Below are 21,048 nucleotides of genomic sequence, written 5' to 3'. Positions count from 1 at the left end.
TTTCTTAGTTATTTATCAACTTTTAAGATAAATGCTTTTAAAAGTTTAGGGACTGAAATAAAATAAAATACATAGTTTGGAAATGGTAGTAAGATTTAAATCGATAAATTATTGATTAATGATTACTTTTTTATATATATTATTGCCAATTTAGTTTTATAGTTGAATAGGATGCTTTTATAATTAAAATTAAAATTGATTACAAGTTTATTTTTTAAAAATAATAATAATAAAAAATAAACTATTTACAATATAGAAAAAAAAAAACCACACAAAAATTAAAACTCATTGAACTTGATTTTGGTGTAAGGTGTAAATAACTTTTTTATTTGGTCATTTCTTTGCAATTTTCCATCAACTTTATTATAGGGTACAAAGGGGATAGAATTAAATTTTTGTTCAATTTGAAGAATTATCTTCGCAAACTTAAGTAATTATGTGTTGTTTTACTTTTAGAATTGGTTAATGGAATAATGCTCAAACCACTGATACAATGTTTCAAAATGTTGAGAGAATATTCCCCTTTATGCACTACTTAACAACTTCCAATTTCAAGGTGGATAGTATAACTTTATAGCAAGTTTGTGTTGGTTGAATTTTATGTATTAAATGTGAAATTTGGAAGCTATAAATATGTTTTATTTAGTAACTAATATTAATGTTTTGAATATAATAAGAAAAGAAAAGGTTAATCGATCAATAATTTAATATTAGTATAACAATAGTATTTGATTTGATGGAAGACAAAGTGATGTTTATTTATTTATTTTTAGTACTAAGTAGGAGATTTAAATCATAAACCTTTATGTGTAACTAACATATATTTTATTCTCTTTTTGTTATACTTATCTTGGCATCAAGGAATGTTCATGAGGTACGGGTTAACTATCAAATGATGAACAATAGCTTGCAAAAAGAATGTGTTGGTTTTCTCTTAACTTTGAAATTTTGTTTAGAATTGGTAGCTTTTTTAAAACAATCGCTAAACATTTGTGCTCTTAGAAAATATCAATTATGAAATTAAATAAAAGCATGTTTGATAGATTTAAACCAGATATAATAACACTTGACTTTTTACTTTCTAGTGACTAACTTAAAATAAGTATGATGCAGAAAAAGTTTGATTAATTTTAATAACAATGAAAAATTAGTGTAAACAAGTTTAATTAAAATTATCTTAATTGTTTTAAATTAATTAATAATAAAAAAGAGACTCTAAATTCCAAGAATTAAAAAAACCAATGAACTATCCCACAAAAGAGAAAATAATAGATTTGAAAAGAATTTTTTTTTTTTTTTAAAAAAATGAGATTTTGAGTGTTTTTGAGCTGTGCATATAGTTGTAATGGAGAGATTTATGGAGCTATCACTTTTGTTGCAATATTTTATTTTGCATCATTATCGATATATAGAAGAGAATAAAGGTAAGAGGAAGATAATAAAAAGAAAAAAAAATATACAATTTAGGTCTTGACCTATCGTTTCATTTCGTAGATAATGTTACGTTTTTTTGGGATTTTGTATGGATGTCTTCTTTTTAGGAGTTCAAATGAAATTTGGTGCAATATTTAAATTTGTTTGAAAAATGATCTTTTGCTTATGTCAACTGTGTGAAAGTCTCATCTTGTGCTCAAACCCCGTGTGCGAAGGTTTGAGCTAAACAATTTTTGCTTTTCATTATAGTTTCTATTTCTTGTTTTTCTCTTCTAGCTCCTTTTTATAGTTCCTCATCATGCAGTTTTTCTTGGTTATTTCTCGTTCTAACTTCTCTTTCTAGTTTCTTATCAAGCACAACTATTATTTTTTCTCTTTTTCTTTGTTCTAGTTTTTCTTTTGCTTCAACCTCCTCTTGTTATTCACTAATACACAAAAATCAAGAAGAAAAAGACAAATGCATGAGAGAAGAAGAAGCGAAAAACAAAGAAAACAAAGAAGTACAAAAAAGAAGCTGAAAACATGAACATGAAAAAGAAGAAAGTGGCTGCAAAATGGAGAACGATAAATATGTAATTTCATCAGTTTCGATAAAACCTTTGTAAGTCCCTTCTTTTTTAGTCTCTAAATTTCGATACTAATTTTCATTTGGTCTCTAAACATAACAAAAATTGTTACTTATATATTTTATTTTTTTTATGTATTTTAAAAGCATAGGTATCCTAAAAACCGAAAATTCACTCACACAAAGAGGAAAATAAATAAAATTGAAAAGGAAAAAGGAAATGAACAATAAGGTTGAGAGTACTGTTTTTGAGTTGAAATGGATTGGATGAATAGGAAGCCTTTATTCCAATATATTTCAATTTTGCATCCTTATCAATAAAAATTAAAAAAAAAAAAAGATGAGAGTCTTCCTTTAAGTTTTGTCAGTGTGCTTCCAAATATCAAATATCCAAAATGTGGTTTCCATTCTTCTTCTTCTTTTTCTTTACTTTCTTTACTTTCTTTACTTTCTTTACTTTCTTTACTCTTCTTTACTTTTCTTTACTTTTCTTTACTCCAAAGTCAATTTTTTGAGATTTGTGATTTCCATTTCCATCCAATTTCTCATTTCTCTTTCACCACTACATGAAGGTCCTATTTAATGCAATCTCTCATGCATCAAAACACTTCATCATATTCCTCTTCACCTTTTTATTTATACTCTTAATAAACACTAATTGTATAATACTATTGAATATTTGATTTTATGCTTAACTGAAATACAATAAATATAACACATATAGAACCCTAAGAAGGAAAATCTTGACTTGGTCATTAACCCTAATTTATTTGTATAAACACCCTTCCTCAAATTCAAGGTGAGGGAAGAAAACTTGAGTTCTGTGAAGGATGACTTAAGCATAAACAATTAAACAAAACCCTTCGAACCAAGTCACGACAGATCTGGATTTGAAATAGAAGCTCATGAAGGATTAGAACACAAAAAACTGCTAGGTTGGAGAACTCACGAACTTTTAGACTGGAGAAATAGAGACCTATATAAAGGTCTACCCACGAACTTCTGAGTTAAAACACATATCTCTATAAATATCTGAAACCCATGAAGAACTAAACACATGGATTTCTGAGCTAGAGAGAGCACTGACAAAGGACTAAAACGTAGAGAACTTCTGGGAAGGAGACATAACCCACGAAGTGCTGATTTGAAAACATAACATAGACAACAACAAAGCATAACAAGAATTAAAACATAACAAAGCTGACGAACCGAAAAGACTAAAACCCATGAGAGAGGCATATTTGGTCTGTCACTACCAACCGTGTCAGTGTCATGTCGACAGAGACAAAATCAAGTAGGCGAAAGCTGAATAATAAAAAAGAAGCTCTAAAGCTCGAATAACATGTTAATTTATATAATAATTAATATTGAATAATTGGGTTCTTAATTGAAATACAACAAATAACATAATAAATAGACTGCCAGGAATACAAAACTTAATTTATTTTAACAAATAGCATCATTCAACGTCTCTTTCTTCGTATTGATCTTGAATATTTATACAAAATTTAAGCATATCGATTGGTGTATAGGGTATCGTTTATCATTTCAAAGATCCATTATTTGTGTTCTATAGATTTTGAGTATTCACAGACATGCTAGTTAAAAATATAACGAATGATCAAAGCAAAAGAAATTGAAACTAAGTGTCTAAAATCTATTCATTTATAAAAGTTTGAAGATTTAATTGATACACTTATTAGTTATTAGTATCGTTGAGAATTTTTCAAACGAAACACAATTGGGGGCATAAATTGTTACGCCTACAAAAGTTTAAAGTTAAAGTTGGTATAATGATTAGAATTTTGTTAACAAATTAAGATTGAGAATTTTGATATTAGGGTTATGAAATGAAAATTAAAAAAGAAAAGCACAAGAATCCAAATATTTCAATTCTCACAACAACTTAAAGACATTTTAAGATATAAGGAATGTGTGAAACATATCCCATAGTTTGTAGAACAACAAAATCAAATCAAATAATGATATTCCAATGGTTAAACTTATGTAGTTTAGACATTTGTATAACTTAGCCCCAACCCTTATTAGTATTATTTATTTGCATCTTTATCGGCCAGCAATGAAACAGCAGCCTTACTACCATATATGTATATGTCAGTTTGTGCTTTCAAAGCAGATGCCATATTCATCACACTAATACTTCTAACTCTATGCATCAAATTCTATTTCTATCTCTCTCTTCTTTCTACCTATGCATCACTAGTTTATACATTCTATTCTGTTCCTAATTAGATAACACAATCATTGAAATGCACCTCTTAATCTCTTTTGTTTAAATGCTATCTTCCTTTAAATTCTATTTTGGTTCATAAACTTTGTATCTAGTTTTATTTTGGTTTCTTAACCTTTTAAAAATACCTTACTTTGGTTCTTGTTGTTAGTAGTAGCATCTATATGTGGATAACTAAGCTCTAAATTCATCATATCAATTAAATTGATTGTTCGTGAGAATACTTACCTATAGTTTTATAGAGTTTTTTTTATTCTACCTAATGTTCTTATGATTTGCTTTAAGATTCTAATTCCTAAATAAAGTAAAAATAAAAGATAAAAGATAAAAGGGTATGGAAACTCGAGAGAGTTGAGTTTTGGAGATTATGTTTTTGTGTTGACATAAACGATTTATAAGATAAATTAGCACGATTCCTTGGTTATTTATCAATTTAATTAATACGATGAATCTAGAGTCTAATCATCGCTAATTATAATATTAAAAGTCACCTCCTCATTCGGTTAAATAGTTAATAGTACTAAGGACCAAAATAAGTTTTTTCTTTTAGTTTAAGAACAAAAATATGATTATGAAAAAAAGCTATTTAAAGTATTTTTCTTTTTTAGAAAAATGAGGTCTATTGGTTGTTTTTAGATGTTATGTTTACATTAAGACCATGTGTTCTACCTCCATACTGACACATGAAACCCACGTCCAAATTCATAAATAAAAGTTGTAATTTGATTGATGAGTAGAAGATGATCAATCCATGCAATTGCATGCGAAAGTTATATCTAATCGTTACCATTTAAATTTAGATTATAATTTAAGGGTTTAGAGTACTTACAATTCAAATATAAATACAGTGAATTGAATTAGTATTGGTATTGATTTATGAATAAAATTAAATTATAATTATACAAACTTCCATCATCAATAGATAGATAGTAATGCATTTGAATAAGTTTAAAGAAAGTTGAATTTCATGCACTTAAAAAGTTACAGATAAGAAGAAAAAAAAAGTAAAAATAATAATCACAATATTCACAATATTCACAATATTCACATGGTTAATATCTTTAATTTATACATAAGTTTGTTTGCAGAATAAACATCACTTTTCTCCTTCTTTCTTTCTTTCTTTCTTTCTAAAACTGTGTGTCTGTATTAAAAGGAATCAATGCCTAAACCAATTAATTGATTAAATTAAGAAAGGCAGCTTTTTGACTTTGACAAATATTAATTCAAATAGAATAATAGAATAGAGAGGATATACATTTTGGTTTGGTTGCCCATTTCAATGCAACTTTTTATTTAACTTAAGGGCCAAACTTAAACACCCAAAATTTCTCAGCTCTACAACAAGCAAAGGACCAAAATCATTTGGAATTACTTCCACATTACACATTCATCATATCATTCAAATTCTTTTCTTTTCTTTTTTTTTCTCTCGCACATTTACAACCTAATGTTCTATTTTTGAAAATGATTTATTATGAATATAGGAAGAAAAGAAAAAAAAAAAGAAATTTAAAAAGAAGTTTGGGAATTGGAAGGAGATGTCAAGGAAAAGCAAGGAAGAACCCAACTTTATTCAAAAGTCAATTGAAAATATAAGGAATGAAGCCTTTAGCGCCGCAACATTTAAAGCACAAAATTTCAAAAGGGGAATTATGCTTATGCTGTTAGGGTAACCTATCATTGTAAATCCTTTCTTTTTTTTCTTTTCTTTCCTTTTTATAAATAAATGGCAATCATTTTCATTAAATTACCAATTTAGTAGTTAATCAATTTGAGTTTGTAACTATTCAAAAATATTTAAAACCTCCTCTCGTTATTATTTTTTGTTTGAATTTTAGAAAATTTAATAGATTTGAGATATATTTAGATTCACGACCGATTTAGTATAGGTTCATAGGAGCTCATTCTCTTGACTTTATTGTCTTTATATAATATGTATAAACAAAACTAATTAATATTTAATATTTATAATCAGTTTAGTTGTAACTATATTTCTCATAAGCTTCATGTCAATAAATTTTCAGGATTTGTCACTGTTTAGATTTTTAAAAAGTTAGTTTATTCAAAAGAAAGAAAAACGAATTGTTGAATGAGACTCCAATTAGGTCTTATTTGTTTTCTTAGTTTTGAAATTTTAACTTCTAAATGAGATACTATTTCTACCTAGGTTTATTTGTTTTGTTATGTATATTTTAGACGTGTTTTAAAAAATCAAACAAATAATAACTATAGATTTTGTTTATGAAATTTAGAGAACCCTTTGTTAGTAATTATATGAAAATCGTGGTAAAGAAGTCAAAAGAAAATGTGCGCTAATTTCCAAAGCTAAACACCAAAACACAAAATGAGTCATGAAAGAAGCTTTAAACTTTCAATTTCAAGTTTCGTAAGCCAATGAATTTTAACAAATATTGAATAGGTGAAGATTTTATTTTAACACAAAAATTGAAAATCCAAAAAATTGTTAGATACAAAATTAATAGTTCAAAAACTTAGTAAGTCACTTCACACAAATACGTGATGGAAATTCATACGTCAGTCGATAACTATTGGTTTTTAGTTTATTACTTTTCAAAATCAAGTTTATTAATATTTTTAAATTTTGTTTTTAAGCATATATAAGGGAACTAAAATGCTTCCTAAAGGAAGATGAAGTGCTTATTTAATTTTCTAATATTATATCCCCAAACAAAAACACATTATTCAACTTAAATCAAACCCTTCAAATTTGTACTTTCAATATATATATATATATATATAGCTATGACGTCATTTCTACACATATATACATTTTATTAAAATTGTTTTTCATTTGTACTAAGCTCCATGTCAAGTAAAAAAAAAAAAGAAAACTATAATCAATTCATAGGCAATAAAATTGTAACATGTAAATAAATAAACTTAGAGTTATAATTACACTCTTAAAAGTTTCATCCTATTTAATTCTTTTTAAGTTATAAATACCTTACAATTAAACTCTTCATGATAGTTAAATTACGACAATTGTATAAAATTTAAGCGTATAATAGTCGTAACCACCCTATTTTAGAGTAGTTTAAAACCCTTAATTACAACGAGGTGTTTTATGCACTTTTTCAATTAATGGAGTTAACATAGATCAGTAGTAACAGTTACTCAACAATAAGAAATTATCGTCCAAATAAATGGTAGGGAGTATTATTGTAACAACCATGATAATTTATAACCTGGTTTGGAATTTTTTTTTTTTGACAATATAATTTTTAATAGCTCACATATTTGAAAATCTAACTAAAATTATAGTTCTTGCTTTTTATCAACGAGTCATTGAAAATATGGAAACATAAACGCAAACTTCAATCACTGTTCACAACTTTTCAATGGTCCTTGATTAAGTCGTCAACCATTAACCTACCAATCATTCTTCATTTGATTCCATCATGCACAAGTTGAACTATTATCACGTTGTTGTATATAAAATAAGATATTGAAAAGCAAAAGTTTATCAGACCTTTTTTGTCTATCTTCGTAAAAGAAATTATCCTTCGAATTCTTGGATTTTAAAGAGCGTGTTTGACTTTTGGTTTTTGAATTTTCAAAGCATGTTTTTTAGTTTTTAAATTTTTTAAAAATAAATGAGTTTGGTAGGATGTTTAAAAATGTTCTAATTTATTAAAATTATTTTTATAATTTAAAATAAGAAAAAGAAAAATTGGACATGAAGCCTTTAAACTTATTTTAAATATATATATTGAAGAAGTAAAAAATATAGAATTTTAAAAATAAAAAAGGAAAGGGAAATGTGGCTGAAAATGAAGGGACTAAAAAGTAATTTAGCATTTAGCATTTATTTTAAAATTTGGCGTTCCTTTGCTTCTTTATTGTGTGGAAAGAATTGTTAAAGATTCGAAGACGCTCTTTCATTACCACTGAAAACGACAGCGTTGCATTGTCTATATAAATTCACGATACCTTCCTCTCTTCTCCACAAATTCATTTCTTCTTCTTTCTCATCATTCATGGACTGGACCAGAGGCCCCCCCGTCGGCCGCGGCTCCTCCGCCACCGTCTATATGGCTACAATCAACTCATCCGGCCAACAATTCGCCGTCAAATCCACCGACTTTGCATCATCGGCTCTGTTGCAGAAGGAACACGCTCTTCTCTCCAATTTGAGCTCCCCATACCTAATTAAGTCCCTAGGTTTCGACGTTGAAACCCAACCCTTCAATCCCCCGGTGTTCAATCTCTTCATGGAGTATTTGCCGGAGGGGACTCTGTGGGACGCGATTCAGAGCAACGGCGGTCGAATTGAGGAATCGATGATCCGAGTGTTTTCGCGGCAGATTCTCAAAGGATTGGACTACCTTCATGCTAATGGATTGGCACATTGCGATATCAAGAGCCGGAATCTGTTACTGAGTGATGGGGATTTGAAAATTGCCGATCTAGGTTGTGCGAAATTTGTGGATGGAATTTCCGGTAATGGAGTTGGGGCTTTTTCTGGTTCGCCGGCGTTCATGGCGCCGGAAGTTGCAAGAGGTGAAGAACAGGGATTTCCGGCCGATGTTTGGGCTTTTGGATGTACAGTCATTGAAATGGCTACTGGGGATCATCCATGGCCGGAAATAGAGGATCCGGTTTCGGCGTTGTATCGGATTGGATTTTCCGGCGAGTTACCAGAGATTCCGCGGTGGTTGTCGGAAATTGCGAGGGATTTTGTCGCCAAGTGTTTGATAAAAGACTCGAAAGAAAGATGGAGTGTGAAACGGCTTCTCGAGCATCCGTTTCTTCAAGAACTTGATTCTGAATCGGAAATTGAAGGGTCGAGGATGAAAATGGTGAATTCTTCTTCTCCGAGCTGTGTTTTGGATCAGAGGTTTTGGGATTCAATGGAAGATTTGGAGACTCCATGGAAGGTGACTCAACAAGCTTCTTTGGTGGATTGTCCAGCTGAGAGGATTAGAAGGTTGGCTGATAATTTCTCTTGCGATTTGGAATTGGAATGGGATGATGGAGACTGGGTTTTGATCAGAAACAATGGGGTCGGCGGTGGAAGCCATGGAAATGGATCTGTGAGCATAGATTTTTGTGCTACAGTTGAAGAAGAAGATGAAAATTTGAACTCGGAAATTGAAGAAAATTCTGTATTGTTCTGTTTAGTTGATGATGATTTTAGTGTTGTGAACAGTAGGAAAGGAGGATTACAAATGGAATTAAAGAGTGATTTTATGTTGGAAACTGTTGAAAACTATTTTTCTTTTACACTAATCCAAATTCATCTCCTATTTCCTCATGATCTTCATCTTCTTCTTTTGTTTCTTTTTCCAAATTTGACATGCCTCTTTGCCTTGTTCAACAATTATGGTTTGGTCAGAATGTCATTCCAAAATTTTCCATATCGTTTTGCACTAATAGAGTTCTATCTATCCATTGTATTGATAAACAGATTCAATTTAACTATTTTAGTATCACATTTTTGTTGTTAGTGAAAATTGAAAGGATTAAAAAGTAAGACTACCTGAATTTCTTCATTCTCTATTGGCATGGAATGATTGATGACAACCAACTACTTGGAATTTATATTCAACTCTTCCCCACTTGACACCATGAAAAAATCATTATGGTTGAATTTTATTCTTTTTTTCTCTCTCATAAATTCTAACTATTTTAGTCTAGGTAAGAAATAGCAAGTACTCTTACAAAGAGAAAAAAATGATGAGCCAAAAATAATTAATATTAAATCAACGAAAATTTTAAATAGTATTTATTATATATTCAATTGTATACTATCAATAATTGTAAACAACGCTGTTATATTTGGAGCTCCAAACATGAAATGAGTTGTATAATAATTCACTCCACCAAAACTTCTAGTTGGTTCCTCGAATAGTCATAAAATAACACCTTCCTTTTTCTACAAAAATGGGAAAAAAACTAGAATTGAGCATCTTGGAATTTAAAGGTTAGATTTAGTGGGGCTGATAAAACTTTATAGATATGGTCTCATTGGTTTGATAAAATCCTCTTCAACCGTCTCTATTCTAGGGATTCTTTAGAAAAGTTATCAAGTTATAGGGATTAAATCGAAACTATAAATCATAAGGATTAAACTATTTTTTTTATCCAAATCATGGAGACTAAATTTTCTATTTAACCTTTTATGTGAGCATTGTTGTGGCAGCCTATACTTGACCAATGTCACTTCTAGATACACGTTTTGCACAATAATATGAAGGTAGATAATTAACAATCTCCAAATAGGAAGCTTTTTTCTTTTAAATTAACAATCAATGATATATGAATCTTTAGACTATTTTTTGGGTGCTTTGTGCATTGTCACGTCCACATAATAACCAAATTGGACAGAAAATAGAAATCAAACACCACTTTAAAAATTTAAAGAATAAATATTTTTAATTCTATTTACAAATAGTTATGGTGTTGAAGAAACTAATACTTGTAGACTACACTACTATAAAAGAAAAGTGTTCAATTATAAACCCTAAACTTATATTTAAGAATGCCATATTAAACGAATGAGCCATTTAAGATACTTCAAATTATCTTAAGGTTTTGAGGTTGAGATGAAAATGTGAAGATTATACTTAAGGTTGTGAGTTGGGAACTTGGGAGAGAAACTTTGGTGAATCTTTTAAGTGAAAAAACTAACAATTAGCAAAAAAAGTCTTTGAACATTTGAAAAACATCTCTTAAATAACCTAATCTATGTAATTAGTCCACGAAAGTCCAACACCTCATATTCCACTAATCATCGGTGGGTTTTTGTGGACGATATTCACATCTCATGCACCTATATAGCTCACACTAGGAGTTAGTGAGATTATCTAATACAATGTTGGATTTTCCCTCTAAACTTTAGTCAAAGGGCAAAATGATCTTTTCACTATTTTGACTTTTCAAACTAAAAGTCAACATTTATTTGTCTGGACTAATTTCGACATTCCGAGCAGAATCCATATTCATTTTTCTAAAATTCAAATCACATTTGAATATAAAATCGGTTCAAATTTGACCATTCAAAGTCAAAAGTTAATCCTTTTACTTTTTACAACTTTGACAATTTTCATCATTTTCGAGCTTCGAATATTCATATTCTTAATATTCAAATCACATTTAAACATTAAAGCTCTATCTCTTAATTAATAATTGACCACTATATTACATATCCTTGTTAGTTTTTCTCTCTTTTCCTAACTCAAGCTAATCCAACATACTATTCTAAGTTTTATTTCATATGAGCTACCAAGAGAAACTAATAGACTTATAGACCATGAGCTCCAAGGGTTCGAGATTAATTGGCTAAAACTCTTTTAGACCGAGCTAATCAACATTCGTTAAGAAACAAGTCATTCCTAAAGTCTCATAGTTGCACTCCCCTCACTATATAGATATATTTATGTCCATATGATATAACCATGATTAGTAAGTTAATCTTTCACAAGTTGTTCGTAATCTCAGCTGGGTCAAAATAATATCGTTTTACTCCTGAGATTACATCTTGTTCCTTAAGTCCCACAGATTCTCTAATGAACAATTGGTTTAAGGTCCAAACCTATAAACCGAATTCTTCTCAGGATAATGAGGGGCATGCGGGGCCTCATATTCAAGATATGGATTAAGTGCTTAAGGGAATAACCTATCTATTAACCCTATAACTGATCGAAGTGAATTTTTGTCTTGCACTCTATGTCCCCGCTATCCACCTAGTATTACCCCTGAAATTAAAGGCCTTTTGGACCATCACCAATGAGCTGCTCTCACCTATGTAAGATACAAGGATAATCCTATGTGATCGAGACTTTAGAATTAGCTCATGATTAAGATTAAGCTACATAGGTTATCAATAAATCAAATAGTCAATCTTATATAGTAAACAGTGTTATAAACAACTGTGTGGTCACCACCACCATCGACAACCATTTTAGGCAATCACCACTTATGATGATCACCTTCACCATCACCAGTTAACTCTGACCACCACTACAAAACTTGTATATAAGAACATCTTTTGAGAAAGAGACGATAGACACATAACTATTTTTATTTTAAACAACAATACTTTTTTAGGAAGTATTTGAATAAATTTCTTTTTTTAAAAAAGGTACTTTTTTCAAGTCAATTCAAATACATAATACTAAAAATAAAAAATAAATAAATCAGAAATTTATACTTTATATATAAGAAAAAAAAATGTCAAAGAACACTTTAATCACACGTAGAGGCATTTGAATGTCATTGTCAATAATGTCAATATTGGCATTTGATTTGACCCCAAAACTAACTTGGCAGACCTTTGCATATTAATTTGTAAAAGAGAATATGGAAATATTGTACTAAATGTTAACCTATTGATGATCCATTACAAAATCAACTTTTCAAATTCTCAATAATTGGAATTGGATGGTCACATTTTGTGTCCATATAAATTACAATTAAAGTTGTCAAACATGCATCCATCCCCTAGTTACCATCTTTATGCCAATCAATTGTGAATTCTTGTAACTTAATATTGGTAGATTTTAACTGTAGTTTGGCATGCTACAAATTTTAATTTAATTTGATTACATGAAAATTATTATTATTGTTGTGTTGACATTGTAGTGGAGTGAATTAGATGTTTAGGCTGCTCCCAAAAGTAGATATAATTTATATATAAAAGATGCCATTTTGTAAAGTCAATGAATTTAATTGTAGTTTATTGTTGAATTGTATGAACCAATGACATAAATAGTTTGAACCATTGTGGTGTATTTTATTGGGTGACTTAAGAAGAGGATTAGAAAGAAGAGTGATGTGTGGGGTTCATCTATTTTAATTTTGAAATTAATTGACAATGTACAATGTCAACCCCTACCTCCTAGGTTTTCTTAAACACAATCCCTTAAAGGCCAAATGTCTTTTCATCATTAATTAAACTCAATTCAATTTAAGAAACAATGATGATTGATTTAATTATAATATATAAAGTCATATAATTTGTATTTATTTAAATGTGTATTGGAAGAGAATGGATGAAAGGTGAAAAGATTAATACATCCTCAACCGACCAAAGTGGAAGTCTTTGCCCTTTCAAAATAATAATAATTTGCACCTCTTCCTATTTCAAAACTCAATTTTTTAGCTTTTATATTTGAAAATGTCTCTAACAAAAATATATGTCTTTTTCAGTTTTTAACTATTGTAAAAGTGCCAAATTAGTTCATGAATTTTAATAAATGGTATTTTTTTTTTGTGTGCGTAAATTATTTGGTAGATTGGTAAAAAGATTATTTAAAATATGGATTTGAGAAAAGAATCAGATTTATTCCAAGTATGAAAACTGAATTGTCGTTGTTTGACCTCAATTAATTGAAAAAAATAACACTTTCTCAGTTTTTTTTTCTTTTTAAGATATCTACCAGAGTTTTAAAAGGAATATATTTTTTTAATCCGTTAAATTTCTATTTTGGTCTTAAAAGCTTGTTTTAGTCGTTGTTAATCGTTGTTAGCTAATGAAATGATGATGTGGCTTCTATATATTTGGATAATTAGGAACAAGATTATTCATTGTATTAATTAAGTTGAAAATAATCGGGAAATGCTATTAATTTATTCTATAAATCTTTTATGCCTATAGAGAAACATAATCAACACACATGAATCAAATAAACTCAAATTAAAAACTAATTTTGTTATTTTTTCTCCAAAACTTAAATCTCTCGCATCCACTTTCAACTCCGCACTCTTTACTTATTTTTTTTCAAATTGAAATCTTGAAACATACCAAAAGAACGATATTGAGTATAATAAAAGAAAAGTAAAACTAATATATTAGTGTTAACATTAACGACAAAATAAAATAAACTAGAAAAATAAAATAAGTACAACACATGTATAAAATAAACTTTACGAAATTGCTGATAAATATTCTCATAATGAATCACCAAACACTCGCAAAAAAGGAATAAGAAAGAATTAGGAGAAAGAAAAAAAAACATCTCAATGAATCACAGGATATCCAAAACTGGAGACACTAGCTAGCATATGAGTTGATAAAGTGAAAGTGAAGTAGAATGATAATCCGCTAAAATGATGATGATAAAGTTTACTTTGAGTTTCCTTATATAACATCAATTTACCGTCTAGTATTCTTATATATTTATAGATAGTATTCTATATTTTAAATAGGTTGATTTATTTTGGCATGAAAGGAAGGGATGAAATATTTAAAGGATGGGGGCTGTGTGGTTCATTTCAAAATCACATTTTCTTGGGCTTCATTTACTTGGGCTTCATTTTCTTGTCCTAAATTTTGGAATCTTTTCTTGGGCTTTGTTCTCTACTCCTAATTGTCTCTACAACCTACCCAAATTTTGGAATCCAACTCTTATTCTAGCTTCTTTTAAATAGTGCTACTTGAATACGTAACTCGAGTAATTAGAGATTTAGCATTCTTTTCCGGGCTCATTTACTAAATGGCAAACTCGATTTTCTTTTTAGATTTTTGGTAAAATGTGCGTGTGGATGTGCATGGTATTTTATAAAATACCTAAACACTCGCTTTCACATATGGTAATTATTTCAATATTTGCGCTCTTATCAAAAGTCTCTTCGGTGTAATTAATCTATGTATGTACTTATGAGTCAGTAATTAATTTTAATGTGTTAATAACGTATCCAACACATATCATAACCTCTTCCTAATATCTCAAATGCACGTGTGACATGTGTATGATATTTTATAAAATACCAAAATACCCACTTTTGCGGACGGTAATTATTTCAATATTTGCATTCTTATCAGAAGTCTCTCTAGTGTAATTAATCTGTGTTATGTACTTACGAGTCTGTAATTAATTTTAACATGTTAATAATGTATCTAATGCTTATTCATAACCTCTTCCTAATATCTCGAGATTTTAGTTATTAAACCCTAAACCCTAATGTGAAGGTGGAAGTGCAAAGCTCTATTGGCTACTTGCCCAATTATGAATGACACTATCTCGTACGCCCAAACCTAAAAATGCAACAACAATGTTAGCAAAAGAATAATAAGCACAAAACATATGATGCTACTATAAAAAAAACATAAAGCATAGAATTGAGTTACTGACCTGAAAGGCAAAGGTAAAACCATATAGGCTAAGGACTCCGGGGACTTCTTGTTTGGGAGCTTCTTTACAAGGCAACATTTTCCCTCAATGCCCCTTTCAAGCTACTCAGGGTCTTGACCATATTAATTCATCCTAGTCATAGTTCACGAAGCTCTCCAAGTCGTCTTTGAGATCTAACATGGTCTATTCCATGTGTTGCCTCCTTTTCCTCCTCCTTATGGCTAATTCGATGAAGTAAAATAGTGACATCTTCACAGCATCCTCGTCCCTCTCAAAATTAAGGATCGAGTACTCTTAGTACAACTCTGCCATTCATATTGAACCTATCGCTCAAGTACAATCGTCTCAATCTTAGGGCTTTATCCTCTTCAAACTAAACGGGACATCTCGGCCTAAACCTCAACCTCGTGTTAGTATCAAAATTCTCCTACCCAAAGGAGACCTATTGACTGAGTAATTTAAAATTGATTACATCGTCCCGTTTATCATCCACCTCTTTCAATAGGATGTAGTGGCAAGGAGGTCCATTAAACACCAGATTAACATCCAGAAAATGATCGAATATGATTTTTCTAAACGTGTGTATTTGCCTAGGTGTTAGCTTATTTTTTTATGTTTGACATGGTCTTCGCTAAGTGCGAACAGCCTGTCATGTTGGGCAAAAAGAAATCTTTAGAGTCGATCTTGGCGACAAGAGGCATCTGCAAAAGGCATCTGCAAAATAGAAAACACATGTAACAAAGCACAATCAGTAACATGTCCTAAAACTCGAAACAATCTTGAGGCAATCGCAGCCAAGAACAACATAAATTGTCAATTGAACTCAGGCAACATTGCATCAAGATGCCACGAGATAAGGGTTTTACATGTCTTTTGTGATGTATCTCAAACCAATCTCGGATGAAATCAACCCTGAGATTACCCCACAAAATACATGTGAAACACAACAAATCTCAGGACTCCATCGATGAATCTCAAAGAAATTTCATCGATCTCGACTAAGATTCCTCATAGTCACAGTTTCAGATTGATGAAATTGTCGAGATTTATCAAACAAAATCACATACATTAACTTAAAATTTAGTTCTACATTCAACTTCAACAGAAAGCCAACTACAATTTTTCTCATCCGCCTTAGATTTCATAGACAACCACTATAACATAAACTAAAAACTAAACCCTAAACTATGGAATCGTTCAAAATAATTCACCTCCAGATATTTAAATTCAAGGATGACTTCTTGAATTTCGAGGAGCAATAATCAGAACAGTTTCATTGATTTTAGAAGCAAACTCGTTTAGTGTCGGTTGAAATGAGGACAAAGTTTAGGATTTTGTGAGAATATTTAACATTTGGGCTTTCAAGGTATTTTGATAATTTGAGAATACCCTTTATTTTGAAATTTAAAACAAAAACACATAATCTCGATGCTGATCTTGATTGAGATGGACCCAGAAATTAAGTTGAAACAAGTTTTTAAAATTTGTGAAGAATCTCGTTGACGAGATTGACGAAAATTGACCCAGAAAAACAAAATTAAAAGTGAAAGTTTGCTGCTTTTGAAATGTAAAACCAAAAGTGTGCTACTTCTCAAAATTTTCCAAAATAGTTCTTCTTCTTCTTCCTTGGTACGAATGACCTTCCCTCCCCATAAAGTTCTGAGAACCTGAGCCTAAGTGAGGATATGGGTTGGGATTATGACTTCATGCCTAGATTAACCCATGGAGGGTGGCTCTATGTGCACATAGGAGCATGTATATTGAGGATGTGAATATGGTGCTCGAGTTGTCACCGTGAAAGTAACAAAATATGTGTGAGCTCACTTTGGTCACATGTTCCTGAATACTTCGCATCACATTGGTCGCATGGATATTGGGGATGCGAAGTATTCAAGTTTTTCTTCTTACAGAGGAGCTTCTTTATCAAAACGATTTCAGTTTCGTCCTCTGCAAAAAAAAAAAAGTTTGTTTTTCTCATTCTTCTTTCGTTCATTTAAGTTCATGATATTTAGTGAAATTGATGCTTGATAACACCCTAAAAAACAATATTTAGAATAATAAAAGCAAATAACATGAATAATGATATTTCAAAATATTACCCAAAAAAAATAGATATTTTAGGAATATTTTTTTAAAGATAGATATAAATAACATATAATTTTAAATAATAAAATTTAAAATAATGCATATACATTTCAATATATACTTCTATTTGTTTTTTTGAAAAGGGATATACCTAACATCAAAATATACATTCTAAAATTAAAAATTAAAAAATAAATAGCAATCTTATGTATTTACTTAACAATATAATTCCAAATTATTATTAAAATATATACTATGTATTATTTAATTATAAATTACCGAAATTATTAATAAATGATTTATGATATAACAAATCGAGAATCTAGAATATATATTTGCCACTATTATAGGAAAAGTTGTTGCAATCTCATCTAGAAACAAAATTTCAGATTTAATTAGAATTTACTAAAGTCGAAGATTGTTGATAAAATATACCATTTTCTCAAACACGTGACATTCTACCCCATTTTGGATCCATTAAAATATATTGTACTTTAAATCTCCAAATTATCCTATAACGAGGGATATAGTTGGGATTAATATAATTAAATAAATGGGTGCGCCTTGAATTTGATAATTTTATTATTTCCATTGTTTTTTTTTTTTTTTTTTGTGGCTATTTTAGGCCCTAACTTCAATTTTGCTATTTCTACCGTTATCTCGAGAAGAAGAGCAAAAATGGACTTGTTTATGAACTTGTTAAGGGACTTCCTTAACACAATCAATAAATAAAGTTTTTTCTTTCCTTTTTGAGTTTAACATAAAGTTTAACTATATTCTCTATTTATATTTGATATCCCGATGACTTATGAGAAAGCATTGATAGATTGTATTTTTTTAATATAAAACCAAATGTATTAAAGAATTAATAAAACTTAAATAAAATAATGCAAAGAACCTTTTTTTTTTTTTTAGTATTTCTTTATTTTAAATTTTTAAACACTAGTCAAATTCGTTATTATTTAATTTCAGTTGATTTTAAAATAGTAATTTTTAGTTGACAATTATTCTCCTAATTTTGTAATTAAATTGACATGATGGTATTTATTATTATAAGAAATAGACCATAGACATATAGATGTGGTAATTTTGAACCCTAATTTGTAACCTTACATTGAGATAATAAAATAAATGTTTCTTATACATATTTTTATTATAGTTTTTCTATAGCATGAGCCAAATTCATAATTTTTTTTTAATTTTGAGTTTGTTTTATACAAATTAATTTTAAATTAAATTGCCAATATCCAACTTCACTCTAAACAAACCACCTAACAACCAAATTGAACAACATTTATTTGAAGGTTTTTTTAAAAATATCACAAACCTAACAAATATTTACACGTTATAGAACAATTTCAAAACGAAAAGTAAAGTCCACATGCCTCCAATGAAAAATACAAAAAATGTGCCGTGTAATATATTTGAAAATGATCATTTAGATTCAAATCCCAACAATTTTTTTTGGTACACGATTTATTTATATTTGGAAATATCATTTAGATTTGAATGGTTTAAATTTGGCTACCTAAATCTCAAACGATTTTTTTTCAATATTTTTTGGTATATTATCGTTTATATTTGAAAAACGATCGATTGTTTGGATTTGAGGATTTGGATTTCCAAATCCACATCCATCAAATACGCACAAATTATGAGGAAGAGAAAAAAAAAGGATGAAAATGAAGGGCAAAATTGAGTATTTAAAAAATAGCGAGTTTGATGAGTTATTTTATTTTGTTATCAAATCAGTTTGTTATATTTACGAAAATTAACCCTCCTCTTTATTTAGACTTACTATTCCAATAAGAAAAAAGTGGTTAAATTAGTTATATCAAATTAAATACAATAAATAGAATTAATTGTTATTTAATAAAATAATATATAGTTTTTTGGTTTTTTTTTTTAAAAATAACAAAGCGACAAAATATTTAAAGAATAATTTCGAAAACGAAAAAAATCCATACCAATAATGGAAAATACAAAAAGTCTCTCATTCATCACACGATTGGCGGATACATTGATCAGTCGCGGGCAATATATTTAGTATATAATTGTTTAAATTTGGAGATTTTTTTAAAAATATCATTTAGATTTGGCAACGATGTTTTACGAGATTCTTTCGTAGACATATTGTTTATATTTAGCTACCTAAGTCTAAACAATCGTCTACCACCATCCAAACCATTTTTTTTTTCAATTTCTTTTATATTTGTTATTTGTTAGAATCAATATTTTACGATTTTTTGTTGGAAATAAAAAAAAAAAATTGGAGAAGAAAAAATATGAAAAGGAAGGGCATACTTTATAGTGCATGCTTCCTTTCCTTCCGCGTAGTGGCTCACTCTTTTTCTATTCTATGGAGGCAAAAAGAAAAGAAGGAGGTCCGATACTTTCTGAAAGAGTAGTTCTTGCTCCAGAGGCAGGTTAGACGACCAGAGTACGAGGTAATAAGACAGGTCCGAAGGACTGATTAATGGAACTAATATAGCTGAGGCGGTTGAAGTTGAAGCGCTCTTGTTCTTGATTTCCATGGGAAGAGCTTATTAATTTACTTGTACAAGCATTGACACTTATTTCCCATTCTTTCTTCTTTCTGTCAGAAAAGAAAGAGTACTTCTTTTCATGGCGAGTTCGTCCGCTTTACCTTGAACTTGAAATGGGGATCCCCGCTTCTTACCGAGAAAAGAAGGAGAACAAAGCCACGAGAAAAGAAGGTGCGATAAGCTGTCGAGAGGTGCGAAGAAGTGAGTTCTTCTATTTGAAAAAGATATTGCAAGCTCGACGACCGCCTCACAAGGTAAAAGCCTATCATGGAATTCCATCTCTCACGAGAGGCCGGAGCTCAAAATTCTTTGAACCTAGTCGACTCTGACTTATTGTATGTAGTAGGATAGAGCATAGGCCCGAGAAGGAAAAGAAGGTGCAATATTCTGCTAGAGGTTAGAAGCCGCTCGAGGATCAGAGTTGGCTCAGGGGGCTAGGACAGGTATTCAGAAATTGCAGTTTCAAGTGGCTGAATTAGGGCTAGGACAGGTATTCAGAAATTGCAGTTTCAGGTGGCTGAATTACTTCCCCTATCTTTTCCAAGGCAAATTGGCTGATTTATGGATTTCCTGGGATGAGTTTCCACATCTGATAAATGATTCAAGGTTCAAACTTTACGCTTCGCAACTCATATTGCATTGAGCCTAACGTCTGCAGAAGTCTTTAATAGAATGAATGACTTGCACTCCACGCATATTTCATTGCACATTTGGATCTTTCTTTTTAGAATGAATGACTTGCACTCCCCACGCATATTTCATTGCGCATTTGGATCTTTCTTTTTAGAATGAATGACTTGCACTCCCCCACGCATATTTCATTGCGCATTTGGATCTTTCTTTTTAGAATGAATGACTTGCACTCCCCACGTGGATCTTTCTTTTTAGTTCTTTGCTTTCCCCCTTTCTTTTTAGTTCTTTGCTTTCCCCCTCCCCACGATGCTCGCGTAAAGGAGTCTTATGAAACCTGGACCCTTCTTTTTAAAGAAGGACTTTTTGATTTTGTTGGGGTAAAATCATTGTTACTATTAGTATCGAGTTAAATTGGTAAAGATTGGACAAATGGGG

The 21,048-nt window shown here is 30.0% G+C and overlaps 1 protein-coding gene across 1 annotated transcript; it reads left to right on the top strand.

Annotated features, from left to right (window-relative positions):
• Positions 1 to 8,146: 8,146 nt before the first annotated feature.
• LOC101205426 (mitogen-activated protein kinase kinase kinase 18) lies at positions 8,147 to 9,766 on the top strand. Its single transcript, XM_011661438.2, has one exon. The coding sequence runs from the start codon at positions 8,252 to 8,254 to the stop codon at positions 9,719 to 9,721; it is 1,470 nt and encodes a 489-aa protein (XP_011659740.2). The 5' UTR covers positions 8,147 to 8,251; the 3' UTR covers positions 9,722 to 9,766.
• Positions 9,767 to 21,048: the final 11,282 nt, after the last annotated feature.

Source organism: Cucumis sativus, chromosome 7, assembly GCF_000004075.3.
Source record: "Cucumis sativus cultivar 9930 chromosome 7, Cucumber_9930_V3, whole genome shotgun sequence".
NCBI lineage: Eukaryota > Viridiplantae > Streptophyta > Magnoliopsida > Cucurbitales > Cucurbitaceae > Cucumis > Cucumis sativus.
Note: the sequence above shows the minus strand (reverse complement) of the source record. Positions and strands in the feature narration are given on the sequence as shown.

What these genes read in the sequence shown, in the direction of transcription:
- LOC101205426 (XM_011661438.2), top strand. Translation starts at nt 8,252, where the DNA reads ATGGACTGGACCAGAGGCCCCCCCGTCGGCCGCGGCTCCTCCGCCACC.